Genomic DNA, 17,156 nt, shown 5'->3' on the forward strand with positions numbered 1-17,156 from the left:
TATTTCCTTCATTGCACCGGGTAAACATCTTCGTTCTGAACTACTTCCAAATGGTCGGTCCCCATCAATACCAACAGATCACTTGACCTCTAGCCCAACCTCAGCTTCATATAGCGCCATCTTACAGGACCACAAGGATGTCGTTGACACACACATGAGTGGTTTCAAGAAATTCCAGTTTCAAAATCGGAAATTTGTCTGTAGGAAGTTGAACCCTCGACCTCCTAACCTATTGTCTCGCTCCAACCCGAAGCCACTGGGACCGAGATCTTAATTAAGCGTTCCATCAATTTCGGCGGACGAACGCATGATCCTGTTCACCGGAAGATGCGACAATTCGGTGCTAGAGCGCCCTTTTTTTCTCTTCAAGCTGAATTAGTTGATTATTTTTACATTTCGCCCGCGATTTTTATGTACCTAAGGAAATGAATTAAGCAACAGGAGGAGGCCAGAAGCCATGATTTCATAAGCAAACAACTTTTAGACCAAGCTCTATTCACATGGAGGCCGCGCAGTACGCAGTGTGGACAGAAACAGAGAGAGAGAGAGAGAGAGAGGAAAGAGTTCACATGGAACTTTGACTTTTGTACAAAGATTGAAATTTCACGTAAAATTCCAGACAGATATACACATGATCACATAAACAAAGGCCATCATACGAAAGAACAGAGCTTCTCTGGAATCTAAATCCAACCCAAAAAGGAAGAAACAGCATATTGAGCTCCCATAAGAAAGAAGAAAGGGTGGACAGAAGCAGAAAAAAGAACCAAAGTACCAAACTTTCCCACTTCTTTGTTCCCAAAACTCCCACAAATCTCAGTTTATTGAGACATAGACCACGCTAATTATCATCTAAATCTTATCTCATATATCACTAAAATCCTATATTTATACCCAAAAAAATAAAAATAAAAAGAGAGAAGAAAATTTCAGTTTCACCTCCTGAAGCAGATACACCCTGACCAGTCACCAGCAGACAACCGGGCGCTACCCATGGAACCCGATCCTATCTCGATCTGCGCTTCCCAGGCTTGGTTTTGCGGTTCTTGGCTTGCTTCCCGAAGGCGCCGCAAAACCCACATGCAGACACCTTCGGCGACGGCGGCTCGATCGCCGGGGACACCTTCCCGGTCCGGTACCCCCGCCCCCCCGCGGCGTTGCTGGATCGGCTCCGGCTCAGCGTCTCGATGGAAGGAGGAGCGGCGGCCCCCCTCGCCGGGGTCGACGACGGCTTGACGTTACCCGGGTCGTCCCCGGGCGCGGCCCTCTCCTGATCCTGGTCGAGCTCGTCCCGTCGCCGGAGCTCGCCGGACAAGAACCGGTCGTCCCACACCAGCCCTGAAGAGCCCTGCCTCCTGAACGAGACTTCAGATCTCTGCAACCCAGCCATCACACCTCCCTCTCTCTCTCTTTCTCTCTCTCTCTCTGTGGACATTTCTTTAGATTAGTTTAACTAGCAACAGGTCCACAATGCGTGCAGTGGCGATGCATTTAAGACTTTTCAGTTTGACATTTATATAGAGAGAAGGAGGGAGAGGGAGAGGGAAGGGAGGGTGGAAACTAGCGAGAGGGAGAGAGAGTCTGGGAAGAGGAAAAGGTCATGATCTGATGTGTCTGCTAGTCAAAATTGAAGTCGTTTTGTTTGTCATTTCTATTTGTTTTTTTAACGGTTAACGACACAAACAGTCTCTGAATTTTGACAAAATATACAATTTAGTCCATAAAATTTTAATTTATTTAAGGGTTAATACCACGAAAAATCCTAAACTGGTACACTTATGACACATTTACCCCAAACTATTTTTTTGACCATAAAAAACCCCAAACTGGTATACCTGTGACAATTTTACCTCGAACATACCACAAAACCCAAACCTGCACTGTGACAATTTTACCCCAACTAATTTTTAATATTATTTTTTTATTTTTTGAATTTTTTGAATTTTTCTTTTCTTTTCTTTTTTTTTTTCTTCACTTCAACCTCGGCGGCCGCGGTCCCGGTGGCCCGCCAGAGGCGGAAGCCGCGAGGGCCGCCCTCGGCGGCCGGTGGCGAGGGCCGCCCTCGCTCGACTCGGCAAGGGCGACCCTCGCCGGATCTAGCGAGGGCGGCCCTCGCCCGACTGGCGAGGGCCATCCTCGCCGCCCGAGCGAGGGGCCCTCGCCCTTGTCTGGGCGGGCGAGGACAGCCCTCGCCCGACGCCGGCGAGGGCAACCCTCGCCCGACGCAGGCGAGGGTCGCCCTCGCCAGATCGCGAGGCGCCCTTGCCCGATCACGGCGAGGCGCTCTCGCCGATACGGCGAGGGCGCCCTTGCCTCGAGTCGAACGAGGATCGCCCTTGCCCGGGCGGGCGAGGACGCGCTCGACGCCGGCGAGGGCGGCCCTCGCCCGACGCAGCGAGGGCGGCCTCGCCGACGCAGCGAGGGCGGCCCTCGGGACGCAGCGAGGGCGGCCTCGCCGATACGGCGAGGGTCGCCCTCACTGGATCTGGCGAGGACGGCCCTCGCCCGACGCAGGCGAGGGCAGCCCTCGCCTGATACCGGCGAGGGTCGCCCCTCGCCGGATCTGGCAAGGACGGCCCTCGCCCGACGCTGACGAGGGCGGCCCTCGCCGGCTTCCGCCTTTGGCCGGTCGCCGGACCGGCGACCGGTCAGAGGTTGAAGATAAAGAAAAAAAAATAAAAGGGAAAAAATAAATAAATAAATAAAAATTCGAAAAAAAATAAAAAATAATATTAAAATTTTAATTCAGGGTAAAATTGTCACATATGTACCAGTTTGGGGTTTTTGTGGTAAGTTCAGGGTAAAATTGTCACAAATGTACCAGTTTGGGGTTTTTGATGGTCAAAAAAATAGTTCGGTGTAAAATTGTCACAGGTGCACCAGTTTGGGATTTTTTATGGTCAAAAAAATAGTTTGGGGTAAATGTGTCACAAGTGTACCAGTTTAGGGTTTTCGTGGTATTAACCCTTTATTTAATACAGTTCCTGAACTTTAACCCAATGTGCAATGTGGTCCATGAACTTTTAATTTGTATCGAAACTATGAAAATTGAACGAATCCTCAGAAATTACATGAAACAAAAGGACGGAGGTAGTTCGAACAGCTCTGAATATAACAATACCGAAGAAACTATCCATAAATATGACTTCTGAAGCTGTGACAAGCGCAAACTTTTGGTATATGTTCAATTCAGTGGCCGAACTATACGAAAATATTTAATGTAGTCCCTGAACTTGAATTAATGGAAATGACTGCATTGAACATTTTCATATAATTCAGGAACTGAATTGAACATGCATCAAAAGTTCATGAATGATATTGAATAAATCAAAAATTCAAGAACCACATTGCACATTGTGTTAAAGTTCAAGGACTGCATTGAATAAATTAAAAGTTCAAGGACTAAAATGCATATTGGGCCAAAATTTAGAGACTGTTTGTGCCATTTTTCCTTTTTTTAAATCGTGTGTGTCCCTCTCTCTTTAGCAAAAAAATAAAAATAAAAATTATGTGTGTGTCTCTCTCTCCATCACAGGAGAATTGTTTTTTTTTAAGTTAACAAAAAGTAATTTTTTTTTGTCGAATAACGAAAAGTGAAATGAATTAATATCACGAAAAACCCCGAACTGATATTACTGCGATAAATTTACCCCAAAACTAATTTGTTGACCAACAAAAATCCCAAACTGGTACACCCGTGACAAATTTACCCTCCGTTAGTTTCTGTTAAATTTTATTATCAAATTGTTGAGCTGGATGGCACGTAATAATTTATGGGTGTATCAGTTTTGGGTTTTACCTTCTGTTTGTCACATGTGTACCAATTTGTGATTTTCCGTGGTATTAATTCAATTTAACGGAAACTAACGGAGGGTAAGTTTGTTGTAAGCGTACCGGTTTGGGATGTTTTACGGTCAAAAAATTAGTTTAGGGTAAATTTATCACGAGTGTATTGGTTTGAGATTTTTCGTAGTATTAACCCTAGTGAAATTGGATTTTTCATTTTGCTGGTCAGAGCCTTAGAGCAAGCTACATAAGGGTAAATTGGAGAAGTCATGACTAAAAAAAGAAAGAAGCCTAACAACATTTTTTGAAAGATTTAGTATTTAATTACATTGATAGAAAGGTTTAGATTTGAGCCGCACATATGTTGATTTTACATCTTGTTGGTACCCAAAATGACCAACTTTTGATTATATGCGATAAGTGATAAACTTAGTCGACAATAGTAATAATCAGTTATCGATGAGAACCTTCACTAGGAATGAAGTAATCGGTATTGACGTGTGACTAGCGAGTAACAATATTTTCGAATATCTAAAAATCTTACTTGATAATAGGTAATTGTTGGGTGGTTTTGTTTAGTCCCACTATTTTAGGATTCTTGTAATCGCAGATAGGATGAAGAAATTATTTATTTTGAATATAGGACTATTTTAAATTCAAATACCATTTGTAACCATCTATCGTAGCATTTAAATAGTCATACCATACTGTTGTTAGGATATGGCATACAAACACAACGAAATAAATAATAAAGGTGAGAAAAAGAGATCAAGGTACTAGGTTTTATCTTAATTTACCCTTAAATTGAAGCTACATCTAGCAGAAGATTCCACTATAATTAGCACATCCCACCACTATATTTGAAAGGCATTCCATCGTCGATCCAATTCTAGTCAAACGCACTAACACGCGACGACAAATGTTGTGTCTTATCGAAGGATGCAATGAAACACTAAAAACATAATCTTCTTTTGCAAGAAGATGACGAGCTTCGACTCGAAGCGATCCTTGTTTTCTTCTAGGGCATGCCAGTCGCCGAGCAAAATCAACATGTGTAAACAGTGAATATGCAAACATTGCATGTTGGGAACGTGTTGCTCGTAGTAGGCCACGCTTGGATACGACTCAGTACATCTCAGATCAAAATTCGAGAAAGTCCTTGTAGATTTTTTGAGTTGGGTGCTTGGCCCACTCATGCAATGTCCTCCTTTCGCGTGGGGGTGATAGGTTCTAGACCTAAAATTTAGAACATATACCGTTAGAGTCGGCTTCTAATTTTTGGAATACGAAAACTACTCGGTTCGTCCTAAAATCGACCTTAGATCTTACAATGTTTTTCCGGTCCGGTTCCAAAGTAGTCTACCTGAGAACCTGTTTTTCTTTTATTTTCCTTTTTTTTTCACTTTTTACGGTAAAATAATATGAGTAATAAAATGGTTCAAAGTAAAAGATGCATGAGGGCAAGTGAACGAAAGTGAGTCAATGAGCGAGGGCTGCAAGACTCGAACGAGCGAGGGCAAGCCATAGGCGAGTGAGGAGGAGGGCAAGTCGCGAGCAAGCGAGAGTTTGGAGAGAACAAAGAAAAAAAGATAGTAAGAGAAAAAGATGCCAAGAGACATTATGATTTTAAAGCTTTATGAAATCGGTTCCAAATTTCGTCTGGTTCCCAGATGGTTCTTTACTTGGAATCGGAATTCAGATCGGTTCTCATCGGTTCCAATTTTTTAGAACCGGACCGATTTCTGGACGGTCCGATCCGGTTGAATAGTCCTACTTTCACATTCGCCGACGATGCGGCGTTTGGAAACTGAGACTATGGAGGAATCTCCTCTTGTATTATTAGTGACGATAAGGCAAACATTTGGGATGCTGAAACGATTCCCTATCTCCTCCAAGAATCAATCATGCCCTAGAAGAAAATAATATGAGTAATAAAATGGTTCAAAGTAAAAGATGCATCAGGGCAAGTGAGCGAAGGCGAGTCAATGAGCGAGGGTTGCAAGGCTCGAATGAGCGAGGCCAAGCCACAAGCGAGCGAGGAGGAGGGCAACTCGTGAGTGAGTGAGAGTTTGGAGAGAACAAAGAAAAATAGATAGTCAGAGAAAAAGATGCCAATAGGCATATTATGGTTTTTAAGATATGGAACTGGTTCCAAATTCCGTCCGGTTCCCAAGGGGTTCCTCACTTTGAATCGGGATCTAGACCGGTTCTCATCGGTTCCAAAAAATTAGAACCGAATTGATTTCTGGGCAATCTGATCTAGTTTTTTGTTTTTTTGGGTCATAGTTCCAATCTAGTTGAATAGTCCTACTTTCACGTTCGCTGACGATGTGGGGTTTGGAAACTGAAAATATGGAGGAATCTCCTCTTGTATTATTAGTGACGATAAAACAAACATTTGGGATGCCGAAACGATTCGCATCTCCTCCAAGAATCAATCACGCCTTCTAGATTATTGCAATTGCTTTCCGAAGAATTAAGCACAAAAGCTCAAAAATCGCGATGGATGGTTCTCTTTCCGATGGTTATTTGGCAATAGGGTTAAATTTAGCTGTTGCTCGTTGGGTGGCGCTCGTCCATCGGCGCTCTCATTGTGTTACCTATCGATTCAATCACTTGCTCTCCCTCTCTCTCTCTCTCTTTTTCCCTCCCCGTCTCGATTTCCGATGCGCACCAGATCGATACATTGACTTTCTGAAGATAGGACCGGTCCGAGGCCGGATGGCTACCAAAGGTTCGAGAATCGTACGTTCTGGCAAAGGTTGCTTGTCTGACTCGGCCATGGATTATTTCTCCCCCCGGAAACATTCACGAAGTTGCCTTGCGTCCTTTGCCGTGCTTCGCTTAAATTAAGATCAGCACCATCAATCATTGGGATTGAATTGAATTGAATTCCCAAGTTCCACCAAGTCTTCCCCGTGACGCCGTGGAAGAAGGAAAGCGACAGGACGAGAGAGAGAGAGAGAGCGAGCGAGCGAGCGAGCGTCTATGTGAGTTTTGTAAATGTGTCCCAACTAGACATGGTCTCGGGGCTAGCGGAAAACGAGCTGCCAGGTCTCGACCCGAGGCCGGCCGAATCATTCTTTGGACGGATTTGGGTAAGGTCGCTTAGCAAGAAAGTTCGGCCCTACTCGATAGTTTGATGATTATGAAGCGATGAGCGGTCTTGTGCGAAATTTTGGCCCGACCCTATCGAGGCCTACATCTCGTGACGATGGCTCGGGTTTGCCGTTCCCGACCGGAGAGAGAATTGAATCGAGATGATACGAGGGTCATTGGCAAATTCTGAGCAGCTAGCGATCATCAAATACCATCCGGCGCTGATCGATTTCGAATGCAGCATTCGAATGACTCGATCAACCGCGGAGAACGCTAAAGTAGAAAGTCATATGCGATGCCGAGTCAACGTGACCTTCTTCTTCCTCTTCCTCTTTGGCGTACATAAGTCGATGGGAGTTAAACAAAGAACAAAACAGAGAACCATCGCATTTTGTTCCTTGGAACATTCAAAGTTTCGAATTAGACAGCCAGCCCTTCGTCAAACATGGCGACTCGCTCTGCTCTTTTCTTGTTTTGGAACAATGCCTCCCGTGGTGAATAACGACATCGACAGTGAAACCATGACACCAATGTTTGACTAATCAAATCGAGCCATACGAACCTCATTATAAATTTTTTTTTTTTATGGACTTAGCAATCCGATTGACTGATGTGCGGAACATTTGAGTTCTCATCGATATTTTCGAATGAATTTAGGTATTTAATTCTTATAGCTCGCTTTCATAGTGACTTCTGGTAGTAATTCATAGGGATAAGTGTCCTGAAAGTTTTAAAACTTGTCATTAAAGTGCAATTAAGTCTTAAAACTCTCAAAAGGTGCAATCAAGTTCTAAAATTTGTCACGAAAGTGCAATTAAGTTCTAAAACTCTCAAAAAGTGTAATTAATTCCTAAAACTTGTTTAAGCACTTTTTGAGAGTTTTAGGCCTCAATTGCATTTTTATGACAAGTTTTGAAGACTTTCATGACACTTATCTCTAATCCTCATTATAATGTCCTTAAAAGGTAGTCCGCTGATTCAAAAGAAAAGCTTGTACAGGTAATGTCAAATTGGCGATGCATGTACGAACTTATCAACAACCAAATGCAATCACACCCCCCTTCGTTGATTATGAAGGTACCCACAATTTTTCATGAAACATGCGGTGAACAAAATTTTGGAAAAGATAGATTAAGCTTTCGAATTATATACAATTTAAAGATATGATTACACAAATAATCAATGAATTTTGGTTCAATGTGCAGTAACATCCTTGAACATTTAATTTATGGTTCATAAACTTTTGGTATATGCTCAATCGAGTCCTTGAATTATGTGAAAATATTCAAAATTGTCTTTTTGATTTGTTCAATGTGGTTCATAAACTTTAGGTACATGTTCAATTCAGTCACTCGGTTCATGAATCACATTGAACAAATGAATAGGTCGGGACAACATCGCATATTTGATCAAATTTCATGGACCATTTGCGTCATTTTCCCTAAGTTTAAAAATGTTCCAATTCGAACGATCCTTTTTTTTTTGGTGATTCCGCACCATCCTCGTGAACAAGCTCCTTCGGTGCCTGCCCGTTAGCTGGACCGGGCCGGTCATTAGGCCCAGGCCCAATATCTTTCCCTAAGCTCGGGCCCGGCCCGGAGGCCCGACAGCGCGCTCCGTCCTGCGTGTTTTTGGTTTCGACTTCGAGCGTTAAGACAAAATCAAACAAAAGCGGTCTTATTTCGGAATCTCCGTCAAATTTCACCCGCCAAAACTCGAAAGCGCAACCCCACCATCTTCTCTCGACCAGTCTGTCGGCGCAGTCCGTCGATTCTTCCTCTCGCCCCCTTTTCCTCTCGCGCGCGGAGCAGCGATAAGGAGGGCGCTTTTTTTGCTGCATTCGCCCTCGCAAAGTGCGATTCTTTGATGCCTGTTTTCCCCTAGATCCTGAATCAAGATTGGTCCTTCCGAGAGCGCTTGCGGCCGAGAGCTCAGATCCGGAGGATTTCCTGGGTAAGCTGGCGTTCTGTGACTGTTGGGTTCGGCTGGGATTTTTCATGCGGGCGACGTGTTTGATGAAATTACTAATCTTTTTTTTTTTGGGGAGGGGATGGGTTCTTCTCGGGCACTGTGACATAACTGAATTGTGAGCTTCTGGCAGCTAGGACGAGATGTACGGGAGAAAGGCGAGCCAGTTGGTGAAGGAACTCACTGGCGGCGAGAAGGGGCAGCTCAGGCCTTTTAATGTGAGTTCCGTGTTTGATATTGTTGTGCTCTAGCAATTCGCATTCCGTGGTTTCGATGTGAATTCGCGATCTGATGCTCTAGCATTTTGCGTGCTTCCCCGCGTATATGTATTTCGGCTTCCGGGTCCCAATATCGGAGTTCTTTGATTCTTGTATGCCTTTCGATGTCTTTTGGAACTTTCAATGGGTGTTCAAATGCTAAAACCCACATTTATTTGGATATTTGTTTATCTTATTGCCTTCTGCCTTAAAAATCGACTCATACCTGAAGCGTGATATGTTTGCTTGAGAAAGGTGCTAAAGTCAAAGTATGACGAGAATCAGAGCGATAGGGAGGTGTAGTGCTTCTTTCTACTATGATTTGTAGTTCAGTCTTGCTGCAATTGCACCACTTGTAATTTATTGAGATGGACTTAGCTGTTGATTGATTGATTATTTCGTTCTTGACTTTATAAACATGTTACCATAGTAATCTCTCTTGATGCAAACGCCATGGCCATATTGGACACTTTCTATTCATTATCCATGTGTCGAGTTTGGGCATATTGTCGATGTACCATGTAGAATGTAGTCTTTTCTGGGGAGCCATATAAGCAATACATGCCTTTGTGTTTAACTTCTCTAATAAATTCATAGCCGATATCTTGTAACTCTAAGGTTGCTTTTAAGGGTTTCTTTTTGCCACTGCATGTTCCAGCACTATTAGTCATTGTCCTTTCGCCAAACCCTACCTGCATATTTAATCAAGTGTTATCTTATCTTATCTTTTATCAAGGCAAGATTCCATGATTCTCTATTCTACTCATCTTACTCTGGAATATTTGTGCGTTTTACTAGATCAAATGACTTTCACATGCTACATATAACCATACTCTCTCACTATAATCATGCAGGATGACTTATTTAATCAAGTAATTAAAGAATGTAGTTCACATCATGTTGGGCTTCAGGCCTTGTTCAGGTAATCCTATTTCCTCTATGTTTCTTATAAATTTGTGTCATTCTCTTTATGTGGTCAAGTATTGGCTATTGAGCAGATTATTTTCATACATTTCTCTGTCTTTACCAGAGTTAATTTTTAGCCAGAAAGAATTTTGAGCATATAAAATCTAGCTGGTATGACTGCCATAAATGCATAGCATCATGTTATCATCTAGTATGGGCATGCAGCAGAATTTCATGTTTTACCCTTTTCAACTGAAAAATTTACATATCGACTATGGTTGTTATAGAACGAGAGGAACTTCTAACCAGTGCAAGTGTATTTTACCGCAGTGAACTTACTAGATCTGTTCATGGTGATCTCAAGGATTCACATCTTTTTACTTTCTTATTGTCACTACGAGTTTGGCTCTAGCATCATTTCAAGTTGCTCAACTGCATTATGCAAAAGTTTGGTCTTATCAGACTTTGGATTTACATGAATATGTTGCAATAGGAATATGCAAGAGGAAGGCTTGGATATCCAAACAACCAGAAATGCAGATTACTATGGTGCACTGATTCATCATCTTTCTCTGACCCGGAATAAACGCTGCCTAATGGCATACATGTAAAAATAATAGTATTCCCTGTCTTCTCCACTTTTCTTGAATTGCTCCATGTAATTGTTGTTCAACTCTTTTACCCTAAAGTTATTTTTCTTCATGATTTTGTGAATTGAAGGTGCAATAGAGCAGATGTTATTCGAAGTTTGAGGTGGAAGTTAGGGCGTGTGCTTCCCAATGAACTCGTTACGAAGTTAAGCAACTCTGAGAAGGAGTACTTTAAGGGTTACTCTGCTGCTCTGGATGCATATATGAATGAAATGAATCTGGATTTGACAGTGGTAAGCCCCACTCCTCTCTATCCGAATCTGGTCCTCCTGATTTGAGACATCTGTTTAAAAATATGTCAAGTCAACGTTAGCGTGGTTTTACTTGAGAAGTTTGGCTTGACGAATACTTCATGTGCTCCTTGGTACGGTGGGAAAAACAAGGAATGTACTACTGAGCATATAGGAAAGTGAGATCAAAGTAGGAATATGTCCAAAGATTTTGTCGTATCATACAGTCGTTGGTGACAATTACAACATTTATATGCAAACAGCTAGAAATGTTAATCTTGAGATATGATCACTGCATCTTGACATATCTAGTTAATGAAAATTTGGCAATGCTTAATTTGCTGGGAAGAGCTGAGGGATATCTTAAGACTCACTTTCATGTAAAGATAATCAAAGGAGTCCAAGTTCGCTGTTTCTTGTTTTTGAATTCATTGACTTTTGAGAAATGTTGTTTGTGGCTAATAGGGGTTTGTCTAATTAAGTGATTGTTTCTCTCCTTCCATCTGTTGCATTCTTTTCATATGACTTTCGTTGTTGGAAAGCATTCTGATCTTTGCTATCATGTATTATTGTTAGGGAAAGGTTTCTTGTGATGACATATGATAGTGCAATTGACACTTTTAGTTTGTAATTTTCCAGCATTGTCACCATGCTTATGGAAGTTATTTTATATCTCTTGCTTTTATTTCACAGAGTTAGCAGATGGTACAGCATGTCTTGCCTTTTTCCGTTGTTGACTTCATTACCTTTTATGCTTACCAGTGGTAGTTGCCTGCTTTTTGAACTTTCAGCCTCATCCCTGTACTGTTGGCCATGATCTGGATTTCACTGCTTTCGACCAGAAATTTCCAACTCTAAGCCTTTTTTTTGTTATCCACAAGCTTCACTACTTTCAAATCTCGACATAATACTCATTGCCTCAGTTACATCCTTCTAACAGTTAAAAGCCACGATATGCATACAATTATCAATGCATTATTTCTTTAAGTTACTTGCTTCAGAGTTTAATATGTTCATCACGTTTATTTATTTAAGGGATGTAAGGACACTGCAATTACATCTGATTCCAACATCTATTGTCAAGCCGTGTGCATTATTAACCTCTGTAGTTGTTGGAGTTTTGACCTGTAAATCAAGTCATACTTTTAACATTTTTTTATGTATTTTGATCCTTGTTTGTGTTGCGCCGGGGATAGAGTGCCAAGGGATGGCATTATCAGATTGGTTGGCCGAAGAATATGACGATTCTCTGAAATTTTACTTGTGTCAACGTTTTTGCTTTTCTTATAACTGGATGTGAGCATAGAATTCTCAGGTAAATTAGGAAGTGCAATACAATGAAGACTAAAGAGCACTTAAATAATTAATTTCTTCGAGAGAAGATAAGTAAGAAGTATGTGCTTCATGGGATATTCAATGCATGATTAAAGTCTTTGCCAGGATATGGTGCCACCGAAGGATCCGTACATCCAGGTTAGAGTTCTTGATGATATAGGTGAAGTGTTGCTCACTGACCGGTCTGCCAATCTTGCTCGCTACTCGATGCACTTTCTCAAACGAACTGATGCTGAACAATATATTTGTCAGGTTTGTTGTTCCGTCAAGTTGCTGATATTATCTGGTTTTATCAAATTTTCCAATCAATCAGTCGCTCTGGATTCTATTAACAGGGTTTAATGGAGGAACTCTTGAGCTGACCAACGGAGTTAACCCAGTCCACGCATTCTCGATGGGCAGCCACAGGCTCTCTAGCTGAACTGCAGTTGCATTGTGCCGCTGCTATGAGCATGAGCTAAGCAGTTGGTGGAAAAACAAGCAGAAGTGAGTCAGTCCAGAATACTGATTATCTTACCTGGTCAGACAGCTGGACATAGTTGACAATGCCCTAGAGAAAAGATCAGACGTGATTACTGGTTTAACTTGCAGAAATAAGTGTAAATCATTCTAGCAATGAAGTGACATACTGCCTAATTTTTCTGCTTTTGGCTTTCAGCAGAAGAACGCAATGGCTTTTTAGCTATAGTAGAACTCATTTAAGAGCCAGCAAAAATATGATCACCACAGATGTACAAATACATGAAACTTTGGATGTACTTGAGAGTGCTGTTAGCAGGACGGATTACTCAATAATGGTGAATTATTGTATCTTTTCAATAGGCTTTGTGCAAATGAATGATTTTGGTCCCTCTTGGCTTTTTGCATGTAATTTAGCAAATGCAGCTGCCTCTCCACAAATTTATTGATTGCCAAGTAGCCATATGGGGTAATGCATCTCATCATATAGCTGTCTCACTTTTTCTCCCAATGATATTTTTAGTGGAATGATAGTCCATTGGTACTGGCAAATTACCATGGGGATGAAGTGGCATGCAAAAATTTAAGGGATGCATTTGTACATTTGTTCATGCCCACACAATTTTGACAGCATGCCTCTTTGCTTTCCACATGAAGTGTATTTATGTAATTTTGCTGTAGATCTTTGCATTTTTGTCTTCAGACTCCCTGCATATATACTTATCTCACCTTTAATAGTGAGGAATAATTTTTTTTTTAAGTCTTCGTGTCTTCATGAGTTGCACCAATCAATTGTCCATCTTATGGTTATGTTGCATGTGCTTGAGACTCCTTTTCTGAGTGCTAATTGGTAAGGTAAAAGCTTCATAATTTCCATTGCAGTTGTTTCTGCATGCTACAATAGTGTAATCACATCAGCCATACTTAAGTTATTCCACTGTGAAGTCCATCGTGCATGTTATGTTACAAACTCTATAATTGAGAGGATACTTATATTCAGAATTTAGTGATCCCACGCATTGATAAGGTAAGCAGCTAATTCGTGACTATATCTACAGCCTGATCATCCAAAGTGACAGGAATACCCTTGTTGAAAAGTTCTTCAATTGTGTTGCGTCTGGTCTCTCCAGTTCCTATTGCAGTATGTTCTTCAGTGTTCCCACAACTTGAATGAAGTCTAACATAGGAAGATTATTTTCATATCTAGTTATATGAGGGGAAAAAAACTAAGAGAACTCAAAGGGCAGTGCCTTTCTAATTTATCCCAAATATGGACTGTTATAGTATCTTTTCTTCTTCTATGTTTTTTTGGAAAGAAAGCATGTCCTGCTCAATTAGTATTCAGTTGGTCATGTGCTTATGGCGGGTGCTATCAGTATGTCCTTGAGGTAGAGATTCATGAAATCATCGAATTTTGGGGCTTGCATGTAGCAGGTAGAGGAAGAAAGATAGAGGCTTATCCTGATCTGTATACCCACAGTAATTGGCTTTAATCTTGCTCCACTCTTCTTAAAAACTGTCGAAGCTGCTCTAATGAGAGCATCTTTCATGCACTTGATGGTTTCATTTTGAACTTAGTAAGCATTCATATCAACGTTCTCATTCTCATAAACTGTTCACAATTGTTGAGAGCGCAAGCTGTAAAAGTTTGATTTCAGGCAATAACACCACCTTATCCATTTGAGAGCTGGACTGTTTCCAGTCGTCTAGGTATACTTGAAGTATTCAAGGCCATCATTACTACACTTTACGTGATATTATGTGAATAAGAAGTCTTAGAGCATGCTATTTTCTAAGATGTTCATCTGGTATGTGGTTTCTCGGCATTCATATAGGTAAGTTTCAAGGTGATATCCACCAGCCAAATCATCAAAATTATGTGGATGGACTGAATATGGAAGAATAGCTTTGTTGGGCAAGCACTCTTGAAATTCCTCGAGAAAGGCGGAATGTGCACCTCAGGATGCTGTATACAGCTTTGCTGAGATAGATCTGATAAGTGAGAACCATCATCGCAGAACCTGCAGATGATAATGTATGGTTGACTAGTTCGGGTTGGGTATTTTTGACACCCTTCGACTATCCACTCTACCCTTCTCACTCATATCCCCAATCATATTTTGACAAACAAGGGTCTGCTATGTGAGCCCTTGTAGTAGGGTATCATGCACCAAAATAAGATCATGCGGGGTTTTGGCAGCAGTATCCTCTGTACATCTTCTTTGAGCACTATATGACCTTCTTAATCCTTCCTCTTACTAATCTTCTCAGCTGAAACAAAAAAATGAGTCGTCTCCTCTCTGATAATCAGAATTTGCGTCATTGAGACTTAGGAAGATAGAGTGGAACCATGGAATTGTCCGTCACACGACGTGGCTCAGCCACACCACCCTTGGTGCGAGCCACCAGAGGAGCTAGCAAGTAGCTATTACAGGGCGCCAGAACCTTGCCTATGGTGCTCCAGCTGCAGTTTTGAATTTATTTTCCATTCAGTAAGAAAATGCTCCAGGCTTTGTTCCATGCACCATCAACTATAGAGTCATATCCGCACAGTTGCTTTGACAATTCTTTATAATCATAGTTTGATTGCAGGGATCCTGTTTTCTAGACAACCTGCATCTAATCTTGAACGACATCCTGAGTTTTTCCCGTTCAGTGATTTCACTACTGCAGAACAGAAATGAGGAGTCATGGTGGAAGCAGGACGATATCTTTGATACTGATTAACAGCGATTACATTTTTATACAAAATTTTGCTGAGAGAATTCCCCAGGACATAGACATTAAGATCAATGCTTTGCCAAGTCTACATTAATCGGGGAAGTGAGATGGAGCAAGATTCGGATGAAGGAGCACTGCTCTTATTGGGAAATTCTGCACTTTTTTGCCTCTGACAGAACAACATCCTTCAACCCAAAACCATTCCCATCTTCCCTTATCTTTCATTTCCCTCCAAACTACCATACCTGACCCAAGATCTCTATACAAACAGATAACCCCATCGGTACCCACACATTTTGTACTGCCCCAATTCGCCTTCCTGCCTAACAATTTCAACCCCAATTCACATGGCGTTTCCTCAACCAAACTCCAAACCTCACCTTCACCGAGCTCCCACATGGATACTGCTCCGCCGCATGTGCCGCCAACTAGCGTCAGCCTCCCGTTTTGGCGAATCAGCGCTGCGAATTCGAGCCGATCTGCTAACGGTACGCTTAGTTCATGCCACTTATTCGTCCCGATCTCGAAGCCCATGATGCTGTAGGCCCTGGCAGAGGTCATCCAGTACAGCACCCCATCACAGCATACACTTTCATTAGGAGTCCAGACCGTCAGCCTCACCGCAAATTCCACTGGCATCAGCGTGATAATCCGCCACCTCTCATGAACTGAATCATAGGCTTCCAACGTGGACTCATACGTGCCACAACTGCGTGGGGCATCAGACATTCCTCCAGCAACGTACACCCTGAAAGCAGGGGCCGAAGCACCTCGGCTCGGGTCTAACATTACTATTCCTGTGGCCGGATTGGTGCGCGAAATGTTCAACTTTGGCAATCGCTTATATTGCCTGGTAAAAGGGTTACACAGAGCTAATTGGTGGACTGTGGTATTTGTGGATCTTAACAGGATAAGACCACCACCAATAGGAGAAATGAGCCTCACTGGGTCCGGCAAGAAATCAATGGGAAGGGCATGCCAATTATCCGAATTCGGATTGTGGACATAGCAACATGCACTGAGGCTGCGAATAGGCACCGCCACAAACCACGGTGGATGCTTCCAGGTCAGCGCAGATCCGGTGCTCAGCAGGTAACCTCTGCCACACCTGTGCCAATGCCGGCAAGCCGAGTTGGCCCGGGCCAACGATTCCGTAGAGAGGAAGGAGAAGATTTTGGCAAGGATGTCTAACGGAAGGTTGTTCCACATTTTTTTTTACAGAAGACGGTGAAGGTTTTGTCTAGCTGAATTGCGCAGCTATATCTATACATGCTTCAATCCAACAGCAACTATGTGGTCACCGTGCGATTATTGGTGGTGAATCATTGAAGATGGGGGTATTCATGGGGATGCGTGACCCACTTGAATTCATTTGTCTGACCCACATGTGATGATGTGATAATTTATGCTTTTCTCGTACTAGTTTTCATTTTAAAAGTGAGAGAGGTTGGTTCTTGGAAGAGCCCTCAAGAGGAGTTGTGGAGTGAATATAAAGAAAACGAAGCTACAATCTCTGTGCCACTTCTGAAGTTCTGAACCAGTCATTTGCATCTATAATTTCTTGGGTGCTTACTTCTGACTTTTTCTGAAGGTGGTAGGGCCTTCAGAATGAGATGCTCCAAATGTTCATCATACTACTCTATGCAAAATGTTGGCTTAAACTAACTAAAATCCACCAGGAAACCATTAAGAAACCATTGACTGAAGTGAGAATTTTTCACTCACTTTCTTCCGACTTAGATTTT

At 42.1% G+C, this 17,156-nt stretch overlaps 3 protein-coding genes across 4 annotated transcripts; 1 reads left to right on the top strand and 2 right to left on the bottom strand.

The window, feature by feature from the left end:
- Window positions 1–582: 582 nt before the first annotated feature.
- On the bottom strand, window positions 583–1,551 carry LOC115678471 (uncharacterized protein At1g15400). Its single transcript, XM_030601872.2, has one exon. It carries the CDS (start codon window positions 1,433–1,435, stop codon window positions 1,007–1,009), a length of 429 nt encoding a protein of 142 aa, XP_030457732.1. The 5' UTR covers window positions 1,436–1,551; the 3' UTR covers window positions 583–1,006.
- A 7,008-nt stretch (window positions 1,552–8,559) lies between these two features.
- Window positions 8,560–13,082, top strand: LOC115678441 (uncharacterized). 2 transcript variants are annotated; one of them, XM_030601847.2, is made up of 7 exons: window positions 8,560–8,838; window positions 8,987–9,071; window positions 9,965–10,032; window positions 10,510–10,623; window positions 10,737–10,899; window positions 12,337–12,483; window positions 12,567–13,082. In XM_030601847.2, the coding sequence occupies exons 2-7, from the start codon at window positions 8,997–8,999 to the stop codon at window positions 12,591–12,593; spliced, it is 594 nt and encodes a 197-aa protein (XP_030457707.1). In that variant the 5' UTR covers window positions 8,560–8,838; window positions 8,987–8,996; the 3' UTR covers window positions 12,594–13,082. The 2 variants fall into 2 exon arrangements, with proteins under 2 accessions (XP_030457707.1, XP_056167881.1); XM_056311906.1 differs by lacking the exon at window positions 12,337–12,483 and having other exon boundaries at window positions 12,484–13,082.
- A 1,501-nt stretch (window positions 13,083–14,583) lies between these two features.
- On the bottom strand, window positions 14,584–16,706 carry LOC115678440 (F-box/kelch-repeat protein At5g15710-like). Its single transcript, XM_030601846.2, has one exon. The coding sequence runs from the start codon at window positions 16,618–16,620 to the stop codon at window positions 15,502–15,504; it is 1,119 nt and encodes a 372-aa protein (XP_030457706.1). The 5' UTR covers window positions 16,621–16,706; the 3' UTR covers window positions 14,584–15,501.
- Window positions 16,707–17,156: the final 450 nt, after the last annotated feature.

The sequence above is a fragment of the Syzygium oleosum genome, unplaced genomic scaffold, assembly GCF_021117445.2.
Source record: "Syzygium oleosum isolate NSW1041296 unplaced genomic scaffold, Sole_v2.1 Sole_v2.05, whole genome shotgun sequence".
Taxonomy (NCBI): domain Eukaryota; kingdom Viridiplantae; phylum Streptophyta; class Magnoliopsida; order Myrtales; family Myrtaceae; genus Syzygium; species Syzygium oleosum.

Excerpts from the sequence above, each read along its gene's own strand:
- LOC115678471 (XM_030601872.2), bottom strand. The coding sequence starts at position 1,435 with ATGTCCACAGAGAGAGAGAGAGAAAGAGAGAGAGAGGGAGGTGTGATG.
- LOC115678441 (XM_030601847.2), top strand. The coding sequence starts at position 8,997 with ATGTACGGGAGAAAGGCGAGCCAGTTGGTGAAGGAACTCACTGGCGGC. Across the intron at positions 9,072-9,964 it reads GGCAGCTCAGGCCTTTTAAT|GATGACTTATTTAATCAAGT; the intron begins GTGAGTTCCGTG and ends ATAATCATGCAG. Across the intron at positions 10,624-10,736 it reads CGCTGCCTAATGGCATACAT|GTGCAATAGAGCAGATGTTA; the intron begins GTAAAAATAATA and ends TGTGAATTGAAG.
- LOC115678440 (XM_030601846.2), bottom strand. The coding sequence starts at position 16,620 with ATGTGGAACAACCTTCCGTTAGACATCCTTGCCAAAATCTTCTCCTTC.